This window comes from Rhipicephalus sanguineus, chromosome 7 (genome assembly GCF_013339695.2).
Source record: "Rhipicephalus sanguineus isolate Rsan-2018 chromosome 7, BIME_Rsan_1.4, whole genome shotgun sequence".
Classification (NCBI taxonomy): domain Eukaryota; kingdom Metazoa; phylum Arthropoda; class Arachnida; order Ixodida; family Ixodidae; genus Rhipicephalus; species Rhipicephalus sanguineus.
The window spans coordinates 144,345,626-144,363,528 of NC_051182.1; the positions used below are offsets into that span (position 1 = coordinate 144,345,626).

At 48.1% G+C, this 17,903-nt stretch overlaps 1 protein-coding gene across 1 annotated transcript in view; it reads right to left on the reverse strand.

The window, feature by feature from the left end:
- The window catches only part of LOC119400146 (fatty acid synthase), a 69,753-nt gene that overhangs the window by 41,615 nt on the left and 10,235 nt on the right, over nucleotides 1–17,903 (reverse strand). Inside the window, exons 3-8 of the mRNA XM_037667126.2 lie at nucleotides 13,282–13,482; nucleotides 10,913–11,035; nucleotides 8,950–9,183; nucleotides 4,552–4,853; nucleotides 2,999–3,397; nucleotides 314–503 (exon numbers count right to left, since the gene is read on the reverse strand). Coding sequence (XP_037523054.1) covers nucleotides 314–503; nucleotides 2,999–3,397; nucleotides 4,552–4,853; nucleotides 8,950–9,183; nucleotides 10,913–11,035; nucleotides 13,282–13,482 — 1,449 coding nt within the window. The remainder of the gene's footprint in view (nucleotides 1–313; nucleotides 504–2,998; nucleotides 3,398–4,551; nucleotides 4,854–8,949; nucleotides 9,184–10,912; nucleotides 11,036–13,281; nucleotides 13,483–17,903) is intronic.

A 17,903-nucleotide genomic window follows, 5' to 3' on the forward strand; every position in this document is an offset into this window, starting at 1 on the left:
GGAGTCGTGCTCAATAAAGGTGTCACAAAATCTGCAGTCTTGAGTCACTGGCTCCTTGAAAAAAAAACCGGCAGAGTCCATCTTGCCGATAAACGGCACGCATGAACGCATGCGCTTTGCACGCACAGATTACGTTTTATTGTAATGTAGCCAAATAATATACTTAGTGCTGCAAGTACTTCGTCCCACTAATCACTCTTACGTGCAACGAGAGTGACACCAGTGTAGTCATGCTTCCGTTTCTGCAAAGACAATAAGTCTAGAGTACTTCGGAGTGTTTTAGACGCTTAGGTGACGCGGCGGCGATACTCACCCACAGCCGCCATGGAACCCCTCGGCAAGTTTCCCAGCTCGGTGCAGCGTCCACGCCAGTAAGAGCAAAGCACGGCCTGCTCGGCTCTCAGCCCTCCATCGGCATAAGCACAGCCAACCTCTCCTACCGAGTGGCCCACGATGCCGTCTGGCTGGAGCCCCATGGCTCGGAGCATGTCCACTAGCGCCACCTGTGAACGAGCCGGTGGAACAAAAAATTACGGCAGCGTCGCAGTAGTCGTGCCAAGCCTGAAGGAAGCTGGGTGGCCTTCCTTGTTTCTCTTTATTGTGTCTGCTTCTTTCTACTCTTTTCTTTCTAATTCTTTGTTTCTCTCTCTATCTATATATTTCTTTCTTCACTTTCTCTCTCTCTATCTCTGTTTGTTTCTGTTTATTTCTCTCCTTCCTTCTCTTTCCAACTTGCTCTCTATTTCTATCTCTTTTTCGTGCCTGTTTCTATCTTTCTTTTTTCCTCGCTTTCTATGTCTTTCTCTGTATTTCTATCTTTTTATGTCTTCGTTCCCTTTATTCCTCCCCGTTGTTCTCTTTTCTTTTATTGCATTCGTTCTCTCTCTTTTCCTCTCTTTCTTTCTCTCTCTTTCTTTCTCTCTTTCTTCGTTTCGTTCTCTCTATTTTCTCTTTCTTTCTCTCTCTCTCTCTTTCACGTGTTTCACGTGCTCCGCTTCGCCAAGCAGAGTTTTCGTTTAACGCTCGCACCTGCTGTACACGGTAGTGGGGCTTGCCCAATTCCTGTGGCGCTTACCCACCTGTAGTTTTCTGCGGACACCAAAGTTTTTACGGCCCGCTTAAAGATCTCCGCTGTTAAAAATGGGGTGTTCGGAAACGATCACCACGAGCCCGCCTAAGTGCACTGGTCTGTACAAATGCAGCCACTTTGGCAGCCAGCATCTCCGTCGTCTGGGTGTTATATTGCAACTACACGGCTAGTTTATACAGTGCCCGGATCAAACGAAGAGGTTGCGTGCGACCAGGAAGATCTTCACGAATGGTCTCGAACAAGACAGCATTCCGGAAACCATAAATATAAGCTTCATGGTCGCACAAACGAAACAAGTCCAGGGACACGCCGGATATACTAGTCCGTTGCCCGAGCCTGTGCTTTACTGCCCATCCTGCCCAGCGCCAACGAGACCAAGCATCCGCCATCTGCTATTTGTCTGCCCTGAATTCAGCATAGCTCGCCAGAGATACGCAGCCACCATACCATTAATTCGAAGACTGGGTTAATCTGCAGTTTAAGACTCGGGATCATCTCCAACCGTCTGTGAAGTTGTAAGAGATGCTGGCATTGTCATAGTGAGTAGTTTTTGTTTTCTCGCTTTCCCCCTCTTTCCCTACTTGTACCTATAAGGGTATTCACACGAGGGAGAAATCCTCGGGGGAGATGGGGGATTGTGGATCACGTGACCGTGACGTCACAAATTAGGGAGCGGGCGCGACCCCACCCGCGCCTCCTCGGGACACACGGGGATCTTTTCCCCGACAGCACAAACGATCCCCCGGCGGTGGGGGAAATAGCGGAATTTCGGGCTCTTGTTTGGCCACATTGTTGCACTTGCTCCTGCAGAGAGCTGTAGAGGGTGTCCAGTCTGCAGCTGCACGGTCGTCTGCAGCTCGTCCTCAGCAGCTCGTCAAACGGGTGGTGCAAGCCACCAGAGTAGTCTAGTAACACTGGTCTCCCCTCCGTTCGTCTCACCTGTGTGAGTGGGAGACATTTGTGGAGACTTCTCCTCGCGAGCTGACGTCACTAGGCCCCGCCTTTATCCCCCGAGGATTTGTCCCCCGTATGAATACCCCTTATGAGTCATCCTAATTTAGAAATAAGCGGTTTTGTCATGCCTTAATTTATGTAACCATTGCATGCACTCTTGCCTGCTACACGTACCTCATACATCCTACCTCACAAGTATACAGATCGTACGCGATACCTTATACTTTCTCGTTTGCGTTTTTTCATTCTATACAACGGAGTGTAGCACCCGTAACGGTCATGGTAGGAGCTTACAGTCAACAGCAGTTGGCCGATATTGCCTTAAGCCGTCATTCTTTCCGACAACAGCGATTTGTTTGCTTACATACAAACTTGTCGAACGTTGTCTCTAGGCCGATTCCTCCATCGTTCGTTTGACCATTGCACCCTTTAAAAATTCACCTCGAATCCTTACTTCCTTATAACTGACGTGTCTGGACTGCATCAACCCGAAGAACTCCGTCCCACACGCTTTGGTCACTGCCGGCAGCACTCGACCCATACAAATGCTCACATCACCAAGAATGGGGACGCAGCACAGTTCCAACAGCGCCATTTCCAACTCACCCATCAAACCAAAAATGCGACTTAAGTTGAACTTAACTTAAGCTTAACTTGGACAGTACCCTTTGCATTGTCTCGTGAACGTGCCCTGTGAAACACGGTGAATGTCTTAAGAATTTACACGTCAGGCGTTGCATTATCTGGACTTGACGAAATCGAGTCGTGGCCTCATGATAGGGCGCATTTCTGAATACTGGGGTAAGAGTCGTTGGATTGATTGATTGATTGATTGATTGATTGATTGATTGATTGATTGATTGATTGATTGATTGATTGATTGATTGATTGAAGAGTGATTATACGAGCTAATGTTCATATATTTCTCCCTCTCTCGTTTGGCAAAATACGCACCTGTATCGCCGCAATGGCGACGAACGGCGAGACCATGGTCGGGTTTCGGGGTTCGTCACTCGTCACGAGGTCGATCAGATCCACGCCGATTTCTTCGAGCAGCAAGTCGTGCAACTTGCGGATGGAGCGGGCGAACAGCTCGAAGTGCATCATCTGGCGCGCCATGCCGTTCCATTGGCAGCCCATGCCGGTGAAGGCGAACCACAGGGGTCGCTTCAATGGCGGCGCCTGGTGGACGACTTTGACGACCTCCGCGACGACATCCGGGTTTTCGACGACGGGAACCACGGCGTAGCCCCGCAAAGGGAACTGCCTCACGTTCGGTTGTCCGACGCGGTTCAGGAGGGCGTACCCGGAGTCCGGATACGGTCCTTCGGCTTCCAATCGCTCCAGCGTGCGCTGCAATTCCGGAACTGATCATGTTCGGTAATGCTCCTTCTTTTTAATGTGAAGAATCGAATGCAGTTCTCCCTGCAAGTTCAGGTGGTGCAGGGCGAAGCAGGACAAGGGACACGGAAACGACGAAGACAACGAAGTCTGTATCACTTGTCCTGCTTCGAGCCGCACCGCCTTCCATGCGCACCACAGTATGGAAGACCGACTATAGTCGGACGCAACGTTAGAAGTCCACAGCATTTCCTCCTCAAAGATGGATGCGCACAAGCCTGCACCAATGGGCGTACACTCCAGAATGAAGTCATGAGCCGGACGGCCGCGGAACCCGCCTTCGGAGAACATTGCCGAGTGCACGAGCGGGACTATTTCTTTAGCCGCGGAGACGATCGGCTGCCACGTTTCGGTCGTCTGGGCGGGGCCTCTCCGGACTTGCTAAGTTGTACCTGGCTATAGAGCAAACCACTACTCACTTCAAGCTCACGTATAGTCACGCAAGGCAATCCAAGTCATATCAGGTTGGGACTTTATCAAATCATTTCTACACTCTAAGAAAAAAAAAGGTGTCCTTTGATTCTTCTTTGCTACACATGTCACTCTCCCATGTATAACTCTCCTTAGAGAGGCACGCTGCCTCTCTTTAGGGAAGTCGTGGGATGTATGACTCTCTTTAAAAAGGCTCGATAACTCTCTTTTGGAGTGTCGTGCGTCTCAGGACTCTCCTAAAGAAAGTCGACGTTACTCTCTAAAGAGAGTTATACATGGGCGAGTGACATGTGTAGCAAAGAAGAGTCAAAGGGCACCTTTTTTTCTTAGAGCGTAGTTGGAAAGTCAAGAAGACTAATTGTACAATCTTAAACCGGACCATGTAATGTCTGGTATATGCCCAGAATCGCTAGTATTTGTGCTACGGTTGACTGACTATGAGAAAGATAAAACGAAGCTAAAAGCCACATTTGTAGCTATATCAAGAGCGCGAATTGCTAACGTAACTTATAATGCTTGAACAATTTTCAGTAAACCACTGAAAATTTTTCATATATATATATATATATATATATATATATATATATATATATATATATATATATATATATATATATATATATATATATATATATATATATATATATATGACGTTGTGTGTGATGAAAGCTCACTAGTAGGCCGTCCTTGTTCCTTCCAGCCATAAGTACGAGTCTCGGCAGTTCGGGCTTCTCCCGCCGAACACTGTCTACATGCGGACTTTCATTGGACTCTAGGATAGCGTGCACGTTGGCACCACCGATTCCGAGCGAATCGATGCCGACCAGGCCACCCGGAAAGGGCGTTGGCTTGTCCACCACCGCGATGCTGCCGTCGTGCAGAGACGGGATGTCCGGCCTCGGCTCCCTGTAGTGCAGGTTGGCCGCGATGGTGCCAGTCTCCATGGCCAGGATCACTTTGGCTACAGAAGCGATTCCTGGCAGAAAAAGAAATGGGACGAAACACCCATATTATAATAATAAAAAAAATTCAGGAGACCTTCCCCTACCGGTGAAAATGGAGACAAGCGAAGATTGACGTGTGTGCGCCTGGCGTACTATAATTCTCTTTCTCTCTATCGCTTTGCACAATGCTCCCTTCCAACTGTTTCCTTCCTCCATGCCACGAACTGGGTCCACAACCACGTGGGCAACACTTCAACGCTACAGGCAACAACGACGGCCGTGCGTTCATATCCAGGCAACAACGAAAATGCGGCAAACGTGAAACGACAAGACACCCCGATGAAAAGATTGGCTAAGCGTATCCGAAACGGCTGATCGCCGGCAAGCCCACCATCGAGAGAGCATCAATTGTTGGAAGACGGCAGATACAAATACACGTGCGACCGGCGCACCTTCGATGGCCGCATTTATGTAAACTCACCTGCGCCGAGTTTTTTTTTTTTTTTTTTTTGCGTACGATGCCTCTGCCGTCACCGGAACCCGTAACTCATACCAAGCCTCGCTTGAATGACAAAATCTCAGTTTTTCTGAGGCTAAACCACGATACGATTATTATGAGGCGCGCCGTAGTTCAGGGCTCCCGAAATTTAGACCACCTCTAGTTCTTTAACGTGCGTTCACATCGCACAGTAAGCGGCTTTCTAGCATTTCGCCTCCATCGAAATGCGACCGCCGCCGTCGGGACCGTACCCGCGACCTTCGGGTCAGCAGCCGAGCACCGTAACCACCTTACTACCGCGGTGGACCCCCAGTACACATATTCGCGCCAGTTAAGAAGAAGCACGTTATTAAATAGCTCAGCGACGATTTAGCGCTGAATGCGAGAAATGCATCTGTATGCATAAGCTTTGCAGACCATTCTGCGGTCACTGTTACATTACTTCAATCTTGCCACTCCCGCGAGCATCACCTTCTACTTCAGTCGTACCTGACTGCCGTTAGAAAACTCCCGTTCCGTTACATGACTTCCGGACACCCATTCTTTGTCTCAGCGTCACTTCCGGTCTTTACCAACTCTGACTGAACTCCTAGAGCAGTGGTCCGCAAGTGCAAGTCCGCGACGCCATTTTTGGGGGTCCGCGAAACCCATCCTCGAACAAAAAACAAAAAAACGCCTTTTTTGAAGCCACACCGTCAAGTGACAGCGGCCCCTTTTGATTTTTTTTGTATGCTTCACCGCATAACGGTTGGGCATTGCGGCGGAGCTAACTTAAGTTTTCCCTTCTCCATTAGATGGTTGTAAAGATTTTCGTGCATTTTCTACGACATGTGCTTTTTGCCAGGCTTGCATATTTGTCTTCAACAATCAGCGCAAGAACGGACAAGGGACAAGAAAGGGAACATAGACGAGCGCTGTTCCCTTTCTTGTCCCTTGTCCGTTCTTGGGCTGATTGTTGAAGATGGATTACCAACTAGCCCAATCTCAAACTTTGCTTTTGCATATTTGAACAGCAAGCATAGCTAGAAACAGGTGGAATGTGGCTACAGACCGCACAACTTAATGACAAGCTGTTGAGATCGAATTGGCGTGACGGAGAAACAAAGGGCACCTATTTCTCGCTGCATGTTGTGTTAAGTTATGACACCCCCCCTCCCCCCTCCTTTCTTTCTCTCACTGCAAGGGGTCCCGGAACACTTCCACCGGTCCACAAGGGGTCCCCGAAACGTCCATGACTGAGAACCACTGACCTAGAGCTACAATTAGCTTCTGGCCTATATATAACAAATTTCCTGTCTTCCCTTCCGGTTGAAATGTTGAATTTGCTTCAATTGGCATTATTTACAGTTACCCCCTTGTTAGCTTTTCGCATTTTTACATTTACCGTCTCGGTATCTCTTCCGGTCTATGCATAACCCACTTGCGGTCAACGACAACCGGTTTGGATGTTTAAATTGCTTGAATTCATAAAACTTACGTTTATTTTTTTTTTCATTCTCAGCATATCTGTTCCATGAATCATCTCTACACCCTCTACCTCGGACCGACCTAGCCGCGACGGCACACACAGCTTCCTTGCACTTCAATGGGGTACTGACACGAATTTTAAATATTTTCGAATTGTTGCTCTACATAAAAACACTGGTGTCGAGAACCACAAAAAGAGTGTTGTGGTGCCTGGGAATGCATCAAATATATATTTTAATACAGCTACCTTAAAAAAGAAAGACTTTCGGTTTCAATATCGAGGGGGCGCATTCTCAGTCACGTTTCATTGCAGCGTGACGTCAAGGGGAGACAGCAACTCGCGACGTACTAGCGGCAGACCTGTCATCTGCTCGTGGTGCACGTAAACAACGATTACGGAATCGTCGTCCAGTGATCCCGACCGTGATTTCTGCGATTTAGGCTGTATGCTAGACGCAGAGTTAGCAAGCACAGTGGAACTGTGTTGGCTCGTCGGGATAATGTTCATTACGGTGGGGCTGGCTTGCAGATGCTCCGTGACGAAAAGTTTAAAATCGAAGTAAAATATTTTATACGTGCTTTCTGACTCCGGTGTGTGGAGAGCGTCAACACTGCATACCAAGGTAAGGAGAAATGTTCCTTCTGCGATGTCTCAAAATCGTGTCAGTACTCCTTTAAATGCAGAAGGTCAGGGGAAGGTGTAAGCCTTGAAGAGGTAAAAAAATTCTCGCATACGGAGTGTCGCTGCAGCCAACGTTTCTACAAGTAGTCTTGTCTTCCACAAGGCAGCAACTGAAGTTCGTGAGGTGCTATCACCCCCTGTAAAGTTGTTTTCGCCTGATGCCGTACGTGAGTCCAGCGGGTTAGTCGTAGTTAGCTTAAACGCCGCCGAGCGAGAGGTGGCGCTGTGCTCGCATGGTGTACGGTTAGCGAGGTGGCGCCAGCAGCGCCGCCTTGCGGGAGCGGGGTTGCGCGTGCGCATGAGGATGAGCACGGTCATTTTTAGGGTTTGGCGTGGTCGGCTGCAGGAAGGGTTCGTGGGGGCGATACAACGGCTAGTTCCCGCGGGCCCTCGTGCTGAGTCGGACGTCGGCGACGGCGCATTCGCGGTACATTGTATGTGTTATATTGTTTTGTGTGTGTTACGTTCTCTGTGTGTGGTATTGTCATTATATTGGATTATTTTTCATGTTACCAGTTATTTATTAGATTCGGCTGGCGAGCTCGTCGTTGTAAAATCTATTAATAAATGTCCGCGTGTTCGTTGCACGACGACGTACGTGACTGTGTCCGCGCATTCCATGAGCGCGGCACATTTTCAGACCCCACAAGTTGCCGTTAATCAAGGTAGCTGCTGCCTTGAAGACGACAAGACCTCTTGCCGAAACATTGGCTCCAGCGACACCTCCTGCTCAAAGATTTTTCATCTCTTTCTGCGCTTTTGACATTCCTAATGCAAACGCAATAAGACATGTACTACAGTACTCGTGGGTCTAAGCGGGACATCGTTTTTTTTTTTGATTACCACGAGCAACTGGTCGTGATAGTCGCATGTCGCTGCAGCTCTGGCCGCCGAAACGTTGGCTCCGATGTAAGTGTTCGAGTCAAAATTATGCCGATATGACACGAACTGTAGACGTTGGAAAAGAAAGTACGTGCATTTATTAAATAGCCCTATATCCTCACGTTTCAATAATAGATTTTCCTACAATATTTACTAGAGGGAACCAAGGCGCTGCGATCGTTCAACCACCGTGGGAATGATGGGTAGTAGATAGATTTGCCTAGTCTTCGTGCCTGCGGCTTCTAACGCTGCTCGTGGCTTTGTTTATTGTTGTTTTGGTTTCTGTCACAGATAAAGGAACGGATCGCTTTGAACATCGTAAGCTGACTTGAAATGTGCGCCTCAACGGGTCAAGGTGGCGAAGGGGGACTGCTGAACTTTTGCTAAACTTCGCCTTGCAACAAAGCGACTGCAGGCCACACGGCACTGAAAGAACAAAGCTTAGGCAAATCCATGTACTGCCCACCATTCCTATGCCGGCTGAAGCGTCTTGCTTTGCAGCTCCCATAGGCACTAGCGCCAGATTTCCCTGCAGTGTATTATTATGAAACTGTGATTTCAATCCCTGAGTACTGTACGCGGTAGAAACGCTCTTTACCTGAGGCGCACTCTGCGTGGCCCATGTTGCTCTTGACGGAACCGACCTTGAGTGGCTGCTCGCGTCCCGGCTGACACATGGCGGCACTGAGGGCGCGCAACTCCTGGGGATCTCCGGCCTTTGTTCCCGTGCCGTGAGCTTCGACGTAGACGACACGCCTCGGGTCGATGTCGACCTCGGCATACGTATCTCGCAGAAGGCGCTCTTGAAACTCGGTGGAGGGAAAGGTGACGCCTGCGGGAACCGGCAAAATTCAATTCAATTTTATTTTATCTCGACGATTTCGGTAGGCTCGGGAGAAAAGTGACCTTTGTGTCACTTGAGGAGAACCCGAGCCTTCCTTATACATTGAAAGCAACAGGGACATATGGGTGCCCGATCATTGAACATAACCTATAAAAGGTATTGCGCAGTGCAAGCCGCGTTACGGAAGCCTCTCTACGTTCATTGAATGTGAAAGCAACGTTGAGCACACAGGAAGGCACGGGTGATACTGGCGCGGCAGGCGAGGCCGAGGCTTGCCTGGGCCTGTCGACCATATCGATCTCCATACTATTTCGACGTCCATGTGACGTGACGTTGTCACACGACGTCAACACTTGGTCACGTGACCTTGCAACTTAAGGTACTTGGCCGCGTGACTATGTTGCACGACTTCATCACTTGGTCATGTGAATTTGCAAATCAAGGTCCTTGGCCACGTGACTATGTAGCATGACGTCGTCACTTCGTCATGTGACTTTGCAACTTAAAGGGGCACTGCAACACTTTTTAGGCATGGTCTGAAAACGCTGCCGATCGGTAGTCAAGGCTCCTGAGCACACGCGAGCCAATCATTATAGCGCAGCACGCGGCCTAGAATTTACAAATAATTTGCAAAGTCAGCCAGACATCGTTCCCTCTTCTTTCTACAAATGATGCCATGTACCCAAATGACCACGCCATATACCCAAATTCACGGCCATTGGCTGATTTGAGCATCGTGAGCTGCATAGTTTCCGTGGCCACCGCGGGAGGCCGCCACGTGCTCGCGCGCTCTCACGATCACACTGAAAGTAAGGCGACCGCGTTCGAAGAAAAAAGAAAGAAAATGTGCTCGAGGTCATGACGCGTCCGCGACGTAACTTTTTTTCACCGTGACATCCCTCCCTGCTTAGCTTCCAGCGCGCTCGTCGGGACGAGAGAAGAGAGAAAGCAATTACAGCGTGCCACAAATATCTGTAACTCCACTCGTACTTGACAGATTCTAAAAATTTGTGCGTCTGTCGATTCGTGAGGCAATAAACTCCGTCAGGTGAAGCCATTCTATAGCTACTTCTAAAAGTGTTGTAGGGCTCCTTTAACGTTCTTTGCCACGTGACTATGTCGTATGACGTGATCACTTGGTCACGTGCTCCAACTGGGAAAATCAACTTTGACGGTGGGCCTGCCTAATTTTTGGGGGGTGGGCGAACTCAATTTTGGGAGTGGGCCGGGTACGTTTCGAACGTGGATCAACTTAATTTTCGAAATTGGCGAAGCCAAATTTTTCAAGGCGGGCCACCCATATTTTGAGGGTGGGCCACATCGTTATGATTAATTAGCAATAATCGATGGGGTTTAAGTGACGAAGCCACGATATGATTATGAGGCACGCGTTAGTGGGGGACTACGGTTTAATTATGACCTCCTGTGGTTCTTTAAAGTGTACCTAAATCTAGGTGTACCGGTTCACGTTTTGCAGTGACTGAGAAGAAACGTAGATGACAGATTTCGCCTTCCAGTAGGCGAATACGTAAGAGGCACTAAGTTATTGCGGTTGTATTTGAGCTATAAGTTAAGCAACTGCGAATAAAGGGTAGTCACCGATTCTGAGCTTAGTGACAGTTCAATATGCAACACCGGAGTGATCAGAGTTGAGCCCACTTTAGGTTTCAATAGAACGATCGAGAACAAAAAGCATACAAGCCGTTACGTCACCTACCTTCCGGTTTGTAACCGTCCGCGTTAACCCTGACGTTGACGACCTTGGCGTAAATGCGTCGAGCCTCGGACGACCGTTGCAGAAAGAAGGCACCCACGGCTTCGCTGCGAACGTATCCGTTGCCTGCGAATATAAAGCCAGCCTGTTTGCTCAATGCACAAACACTACTCGCAATTTTCAACGAAGGCAGTGCACGTGCGAAACCTAAAGGAAAGGAGGATGACAACGCCGAACGTAACGTAGTTCTGTCTTTGTCGCACAAGAAGAAGTGGAAGTCGGGAGTGCCTAAAAGAGTGACGACTTACAGCATAACGATATGTAAGCTTTCTGGAGCGGGTTATCCAAACTCGACAGGAGTCCGTAAATTGGGACTGGAAGCGATAAAAAATCGTCGAACAGGGAACGTCGCTGGAGCCAGCAATTCGACTACAGAACTTAGGGCAGCAACTGCTTTCATTAGCAGCGCGCTCATGTAAGCTGTGCTCGTGCTGTTTGTGTATGCTCGACTCATGCTCCCCAAACCTCAAAAGTGGAGGAGGATGAGAGCAAGCGCGCAAGGCTGCTCCACTTCCGCACTGACACCGGGCTCTCAAAGTGCGGAACTCTTTAGGGGCCCGAGCTGTTGTATGCTGTCACCGCTTGGCGTAACGCAGGCAAAACCTTGCATAGCATAGCCATCTGTAGCATATTCAGCGCGCGCTCGCGCCAAGAGGAGACAGCACCGCGCCGAGAGGAGCGGTAGTGAGGCTCGGCGGAAAGCAGGAGAAGCAACGAGGCGCAAGAAATGAAAACGGAACACAACGATGAAGAAGACGAACAGATGCAATAACGCAACGAAGGACTGCCGTAGCAGAATCGAGGGGAAGAAACAGACCAAGACCAAAAAAATGTGGTTAAATAAAGAAATCTTTACTGTCTCATTTGCGTAGTTGGTCCGCGGTATTCACAAATATAAGCGCTGCCAATTCGACGCCGTGAAAACCGTCGACCCGTGACCACGTGCCTAACTTAGCACAAACAAAATAAACAACAAAGAAGAAACTTAAAAAAAAAACTTAGCAATAAAGAGTGAACCGCGGAAGTCCAAGTGAAAGGGGGAAACTCCTTCGCCGTTCGACGGTTCTCACGGCGTTGAACTGGCAGTACCTTTTTTTTGTGTTTTTGTGTATTTTTTGCATATGCGAACTGGCGAAAAGGTTTCGGCGAAGAGCTCGGTACAGCACATCTCGCCAGCTTGCAAAAGCACAGATGATAACTATGCCTTCCTGCGTGTGTATTTGCTCGCATGATGTTCTTGTTGTGAGATGCAGTTATACAGTCACCTAGACTGTTGTTACCACTAGCCAATAAAATTATCTGCGGGTAATTCTTTCAGGGACCGCTGCACGCAGCTCTCCCATCGCAGAGTACACTGTGCAATGAATCGTCCGCCTCTCGTTCTAAACCAGACGCAACACATCTCGTCGCTCGTAATTATCACCGCCTGCGCCTGTACTCGCGCAGGAAGGCAGCCATTCTTCGTTGATTTCATAAAATAGCCTAAAGCGAGCGTAACCACCTTGCCATTGTCAAAACCGCATCGCATATTTCGCAGGCTTTATAGTCAACATACTTTTGCTCGTATTTTCGGCCGCATCCAAGCCTTTAACGCATCTGCGCTAACACGTGCCATTATTAAAGGGAATGGCTTCCTCCGTGATGATGTCTGTATTCGTTACACGGTGAAAGATGTATATCTTGCACAGTGGTTCGTGACCACGCGGCGTTTAGAAATTAAATACTAAACATCTACGATTCCGTTTGCTAAAAATATAGCCCCTTCAAATCATGTTTACACATTCTATAACGATATAATGTAGCATCAACCAAATATGTATGAAGCATACAAACATATGTATTTTATTATTACTCAGTCACAACCTATGTTATACCATATCTCTTACAATTTGCCCCTGTATAATATCTGGTTTTTGCATTTTTGTTTTTTGTGTGTTTTTGCTATTATTTATTATTGTTGGGGTTTAACGTCCCAAAACACCGATATCATTATGAGGGACGCCGTAGTGGAGGTCCCTGGAAATTTCGACCACCTGGGTTTCTTTAACGTGCACCTAAATCTAAGTACACGGGCCTCAAGCACTTTCGCCTCCATCGAAAATGCGGCCGCCGCTGCCGAGATTCGATCCCGCGACCTTCGGGTCAGTACTCGAGCACCTTAGCCAGTAGACCACAGTGGCGGGTTGTGTTTTTGCTAAAAAACGCTGTCTAGTCCCCCTCACTTAAAACTCCTACGTAGAGCTTGTGAGGAATATGTAAATAAATAAAACAAAATTGTTCCGTGCTATAGTATGCGAGATGACGCAACTCACCTTCAGCGTCAAAGGCCTTGCACTTCCCTTCCGCCGACAGCATGGTCAAGTTGTTGAAGTTGACCGAAGCCGTCGGCTCCAGCGTGACGTTGCTTGCCGCCACGAGGGCCGCCTCGCAGCGACCGGAACGCAGCGCCAGCACGGCCTCGTGCAAGGCGGTCATCGCCGACGAGCAGGCCGTGTCGACGGTGAGACTCGGACCTGCAAAAAAAATGACACTTTTGCCTCAAGGGTGAAGCAATGAATGCGATAGCAACAAACTGTAACGTTACGCGAAGTAAGGCTAGCAGCTAACTCTTTTTGGGTCCGATCTCGCTTAACTCTACAAAACTTTGGTGTAAGCGAATACGGCCGCCCCAGGCAGAAGCGGTTTTCACGCTGTTTGTCGACTCGACGCGGCGTAAGCACAGCACGTATACGGGCCGTCTGCTGATGTTTCTCGAGATAGCGAGCGCGCCAGCGCTCGCGACCGCGCCCTTAAAGCCCCAACCACTGGCACGCGTATGCACGCGTATGCACGCGCCTAGGCGTCAAATGCGCCTCTCGGCGTCGGTCGCGGAGGGCTGTACGCGTCCATACGCCTCGAGGCGCGCGGGGTCAAGACGACTAGACGACTTTGATATTTTCGGCTACGTCACCACGCGTACGGCGCGCCAACCATTCAGAGGCCGGCATGTGCCGGCGGTGCCAACCAATCAGAGGCCGCGATACCTCTTAGCGCTATGCCTAATGGCCGCCGCTTCGAAGGCACCTCCGAGTGCAGGGCAAGCACGGAAACTACGGTCGCAAACGCTCCTGAGTGACCGCGTCGTCATCCAGTACGTCGACGCATAGCGACGACACGGCGAACGACCGCGAGTGCTACCAGTGGGACGCGGTTTCGTGCCGAGTTCGAGCGACGCCGACAAATCCAGCGAATGCTTCCCGGCTGCCCTTGCCCCGGTTTTGTGTGCGATCGTCGACCCAGTGAAAACATCGTACCTACTACTGCGGCATGTCGCTGCTTCTGTGCTCTGATCTGTGTGTATCTGCGCTCGGAACGGGTGTAAACATGCTTCGGAGGTTTGAAGTCCTCAGAGTGAGCCCTCGCCTACCGCGAAGTCAATTCAGAGCGGTGTCGTCTGCATTCAGCGTAGGCCTCTACCGTCGACTTCGTGTGAACCAGCTCATGTGAGGAAGTTTGGTTGAAGGAAATTGACCGCAGTGTGTTTGTTTTCAACATCGCCATTCGCCTCATCATTGCCGAAAGCGAACATCGCACTTGCCAACGCATTTCGGTGATGTGACAACGTACATGAGGAGGATTTTCGGATTTTACGACGCTGAAACATTGGTTGACTTCGGCGCAAATCGTTTGCGTGTGTTGCCAAGCTAACAACAAGCGTGCGCTTGTTGGTAGCAGTGTGACGTGTTTTCGTGCCGGGTACCAGCGACGCCGACACATTCAGCTGTCAGCGGTCTCATTTCCATTCATGTATAAAATAGAAGCTCGAACGTGCGCGAGTGTGGTGATCGAAAAAGAAAGTTGCATGATTAAGTGCTGCTTGTGTTGCCTGCTATTTCACTTCTTGACTCTTGGTCTGCTTCTCTGCCGTGCAACTACACCTTAGCACATGCCCAGTTGCACATGCCTTGTTTTGCAGGTTGTCTATTCTGACACACATTCTCCCTAGTCTTTTCTGATACTCATAGACGGGAGAATGTGAACAGTGGCGCTTCTCCATCGTTTTACAGTTTACTTAAATATAACATATGTTTTGTTTACAGCTAATTTGCTAAAAAGCTTGTAAGTGACAAGCACCTCCATTGAAATCTGAGGTGCACAATGACACGATAGTAAGAAGAGAAGAGCATGACATCACACGTATGTGCAGAAGGAATGAAAGTGCAATATTACTGTGCTGCTCTTTGTTTAGAAGGAATTCAAACGGTGCCTCACTTGAACCTCAGACACCTGTGAGACCATTCTAAACTGTGCACATATTTATCTCTTCCTCCAGACTGAATCCAGCTGAAATAATTATTTGATGGTTTCAAATGCCAAATCCTTGGATGTATTGCAAGGACTATTTCATTTCTGTTCAGTTCTTTGTATATGCACTGACTTAGACTATGCATGCACTTAAGCATAATTGAAATATGAAGACATTCATTCAGTTTAACTATGTTAGACAACTTGCCAAAGACTTTTATACAGTGCTCTGGTGCAATCCTATGAGCGGTATCTGTTGTATCATGAAGTTTCAGGCACGATTTATTACGTTAGAGGGTATTTTGACTACTGACGACGTGCAAAGGCCTTCTACGCAGTGCTTGGTTCCAATCTTATGACTGATATCTGTCGCATCATGAAGTTTCAGGCACGATTTATTATATTAGAGGGTATTTTGACTACTGACGACGTCCAAAGGCCTTCTACACAGTGCTTGGTTCCAATCTTATGACCGATATCTGTCGCATCATGAAGTTTCAGGCACGATTTATTATGTTAGAGGGTATTTTGACTACTGAGGACGTGCAAATGCCTTCTACACAGTGCTTGGTTCCAATCTTATGACCGATATCTGTCGCATCATGAAGTTTGAGGCACGATTTATTATATTAGAGGGTATTTGACTACTGATGACGTCCAAACGCATTCTACACAGTGCTTGGTTCCAATCTTATGACCGATATCTGTCACATCATGAAGTACCAGGTGTGGTTTGTTGCGCTAGAGGATATTTCGACTACACACAACGTGCAAAAACCAGTGCTCGGTTCCAATCTTATGGCCGATATCTGTCGCATCGTGAAGTTTCAGGCATGATTTATTATATTAGAGGGTATTTTGACTACTGACGACGTCCAAAGGCCTTCTACACAGTGCTTGGTTCCAATCTTATGACCGATATCTGTCACATCATGAAGTTTCAGGCACGATTTATTATGTTAGAGGGTATTTTGACTACTGACGACGTCCAAAGGCCTTCTACACAGAGCTTGGTTCCAATCTTATGACCGATATTTGTCGCATCATGAAGTACCAGGTGTGGTTTGTTGCGCTAGAGGATATTTCGACTACACACAACGTGCAAAAACCAGTGCTCGGTTCCAATCTTATGGCCGATATCTGTCGCATCATGAAATGTCAGGTGTGGTTTGTTGCGATATTTAGACTACAGACAACGTCCAAAAGCCTTCTACACAGTGCACAGCTGCAATCACAATCTTGACATAACTCATTTTTTTGTGCACACTAACATGTTCAAATACAGTTTTTTCTGATATTTACGAACACTGGAATGATGTACCTGGTTCCGTTTGTGAAATGAATGTATCTGAATTTTGGAGGCACTTGTATGATATTAGTGTTCTATTTCTCTCATTTTTTACCCAGTTGCACTCAACAGGTGGCGATATCTGCTTTTGTTGAAGCAGTTATTGCGATATTACTGTATACATTCTTTCCTTTTGTATTCATGTACACCACTCCTGCAGTAGCCCTGCATTGGGCTGCAATATTTGAAAATAAATAAATAAATAGACTGTTTAATTATGAACTCGATGCGTATTTTGTGGTGAACAGTGCATATTCATTTATTAGAAAACAAGAAAGTCAGTCCATACTTGCAGTGCTACAGTTTACCTGCATTTTGTTGCTAGACGGGACATAAGTAACTGTGAGTTTCCAGTAATGTTGGTTTCTTGTTTCCATGCTACTGAAAAAAATTTGAGTTAGTATGTATGCTTGCTCCAGGATTCGAACTTCTCAATGTTGGCCCACGTAAATAAACTGTAACTCATATTAGGCAGCTAGAATATTAGTCACGGTGACAACCGTGGTACGCGGCAGGGGCGTAGCCAAGGGGGGGGGGGGGGGGGGGTTGGGGGGTTGAACCCCCCCCCCCCGAAATTTTTGAATTTTGCTTCCGCATATATACACGCACACATACAAACGCACGCACGAACATACATAATGTATGGTTGAACCCCCCCCCACCCCCCCCGAAAAAAATTTCTGGCTACGCCCCTGGTACGCGGGAAAGCCGTCTTTTTGTTAATGTGAAAAGTATTAGTCGTTATGCGGCGAATTTTTAGGGCACCTCGTTTGGACTTTGCAGCAAACGTCTATTTCCTTATTTTTTTTGTAACTAAAGTACGTGCCAAGAAACGACGTCAAGCCCACCGACGGTGCGGGCGACGCCGCTCCCGTCCGCTTCTTGGAGCAGAACCATTTTCATGAACAGGATGATTATATTCGTGTTGGGCACTAATAGCATGGCCGTGAACAGGCGTCAAGAAGGCGATCGCACAAGCGTTGGCGATCTCGCAAACATCGTTGGCTGTGTCCCGTGATGCAGACGTGAACTTAGCAGCGCACGCGCCGATGTCGATTACTTGTGCATACCGTCGTTGTTACTTGGTCATTGCGATGTTAATTACTTCTTAAATAGTCAAAACAGTGGTTGGTGAAGCACAATCAATATTTTAACGACAGTCTAATTCGCTTCGATTGATAACGCACCGTTCTAGGCTGTACATGGACAGTTTTAAACAAAAAGATCAGGCAACACGGTGCCTCTGCCGAAAGCGAGCGTCGGCGCGGTCGACGCTTGCCAGTGTTGCGCGCCCTTTTCCTC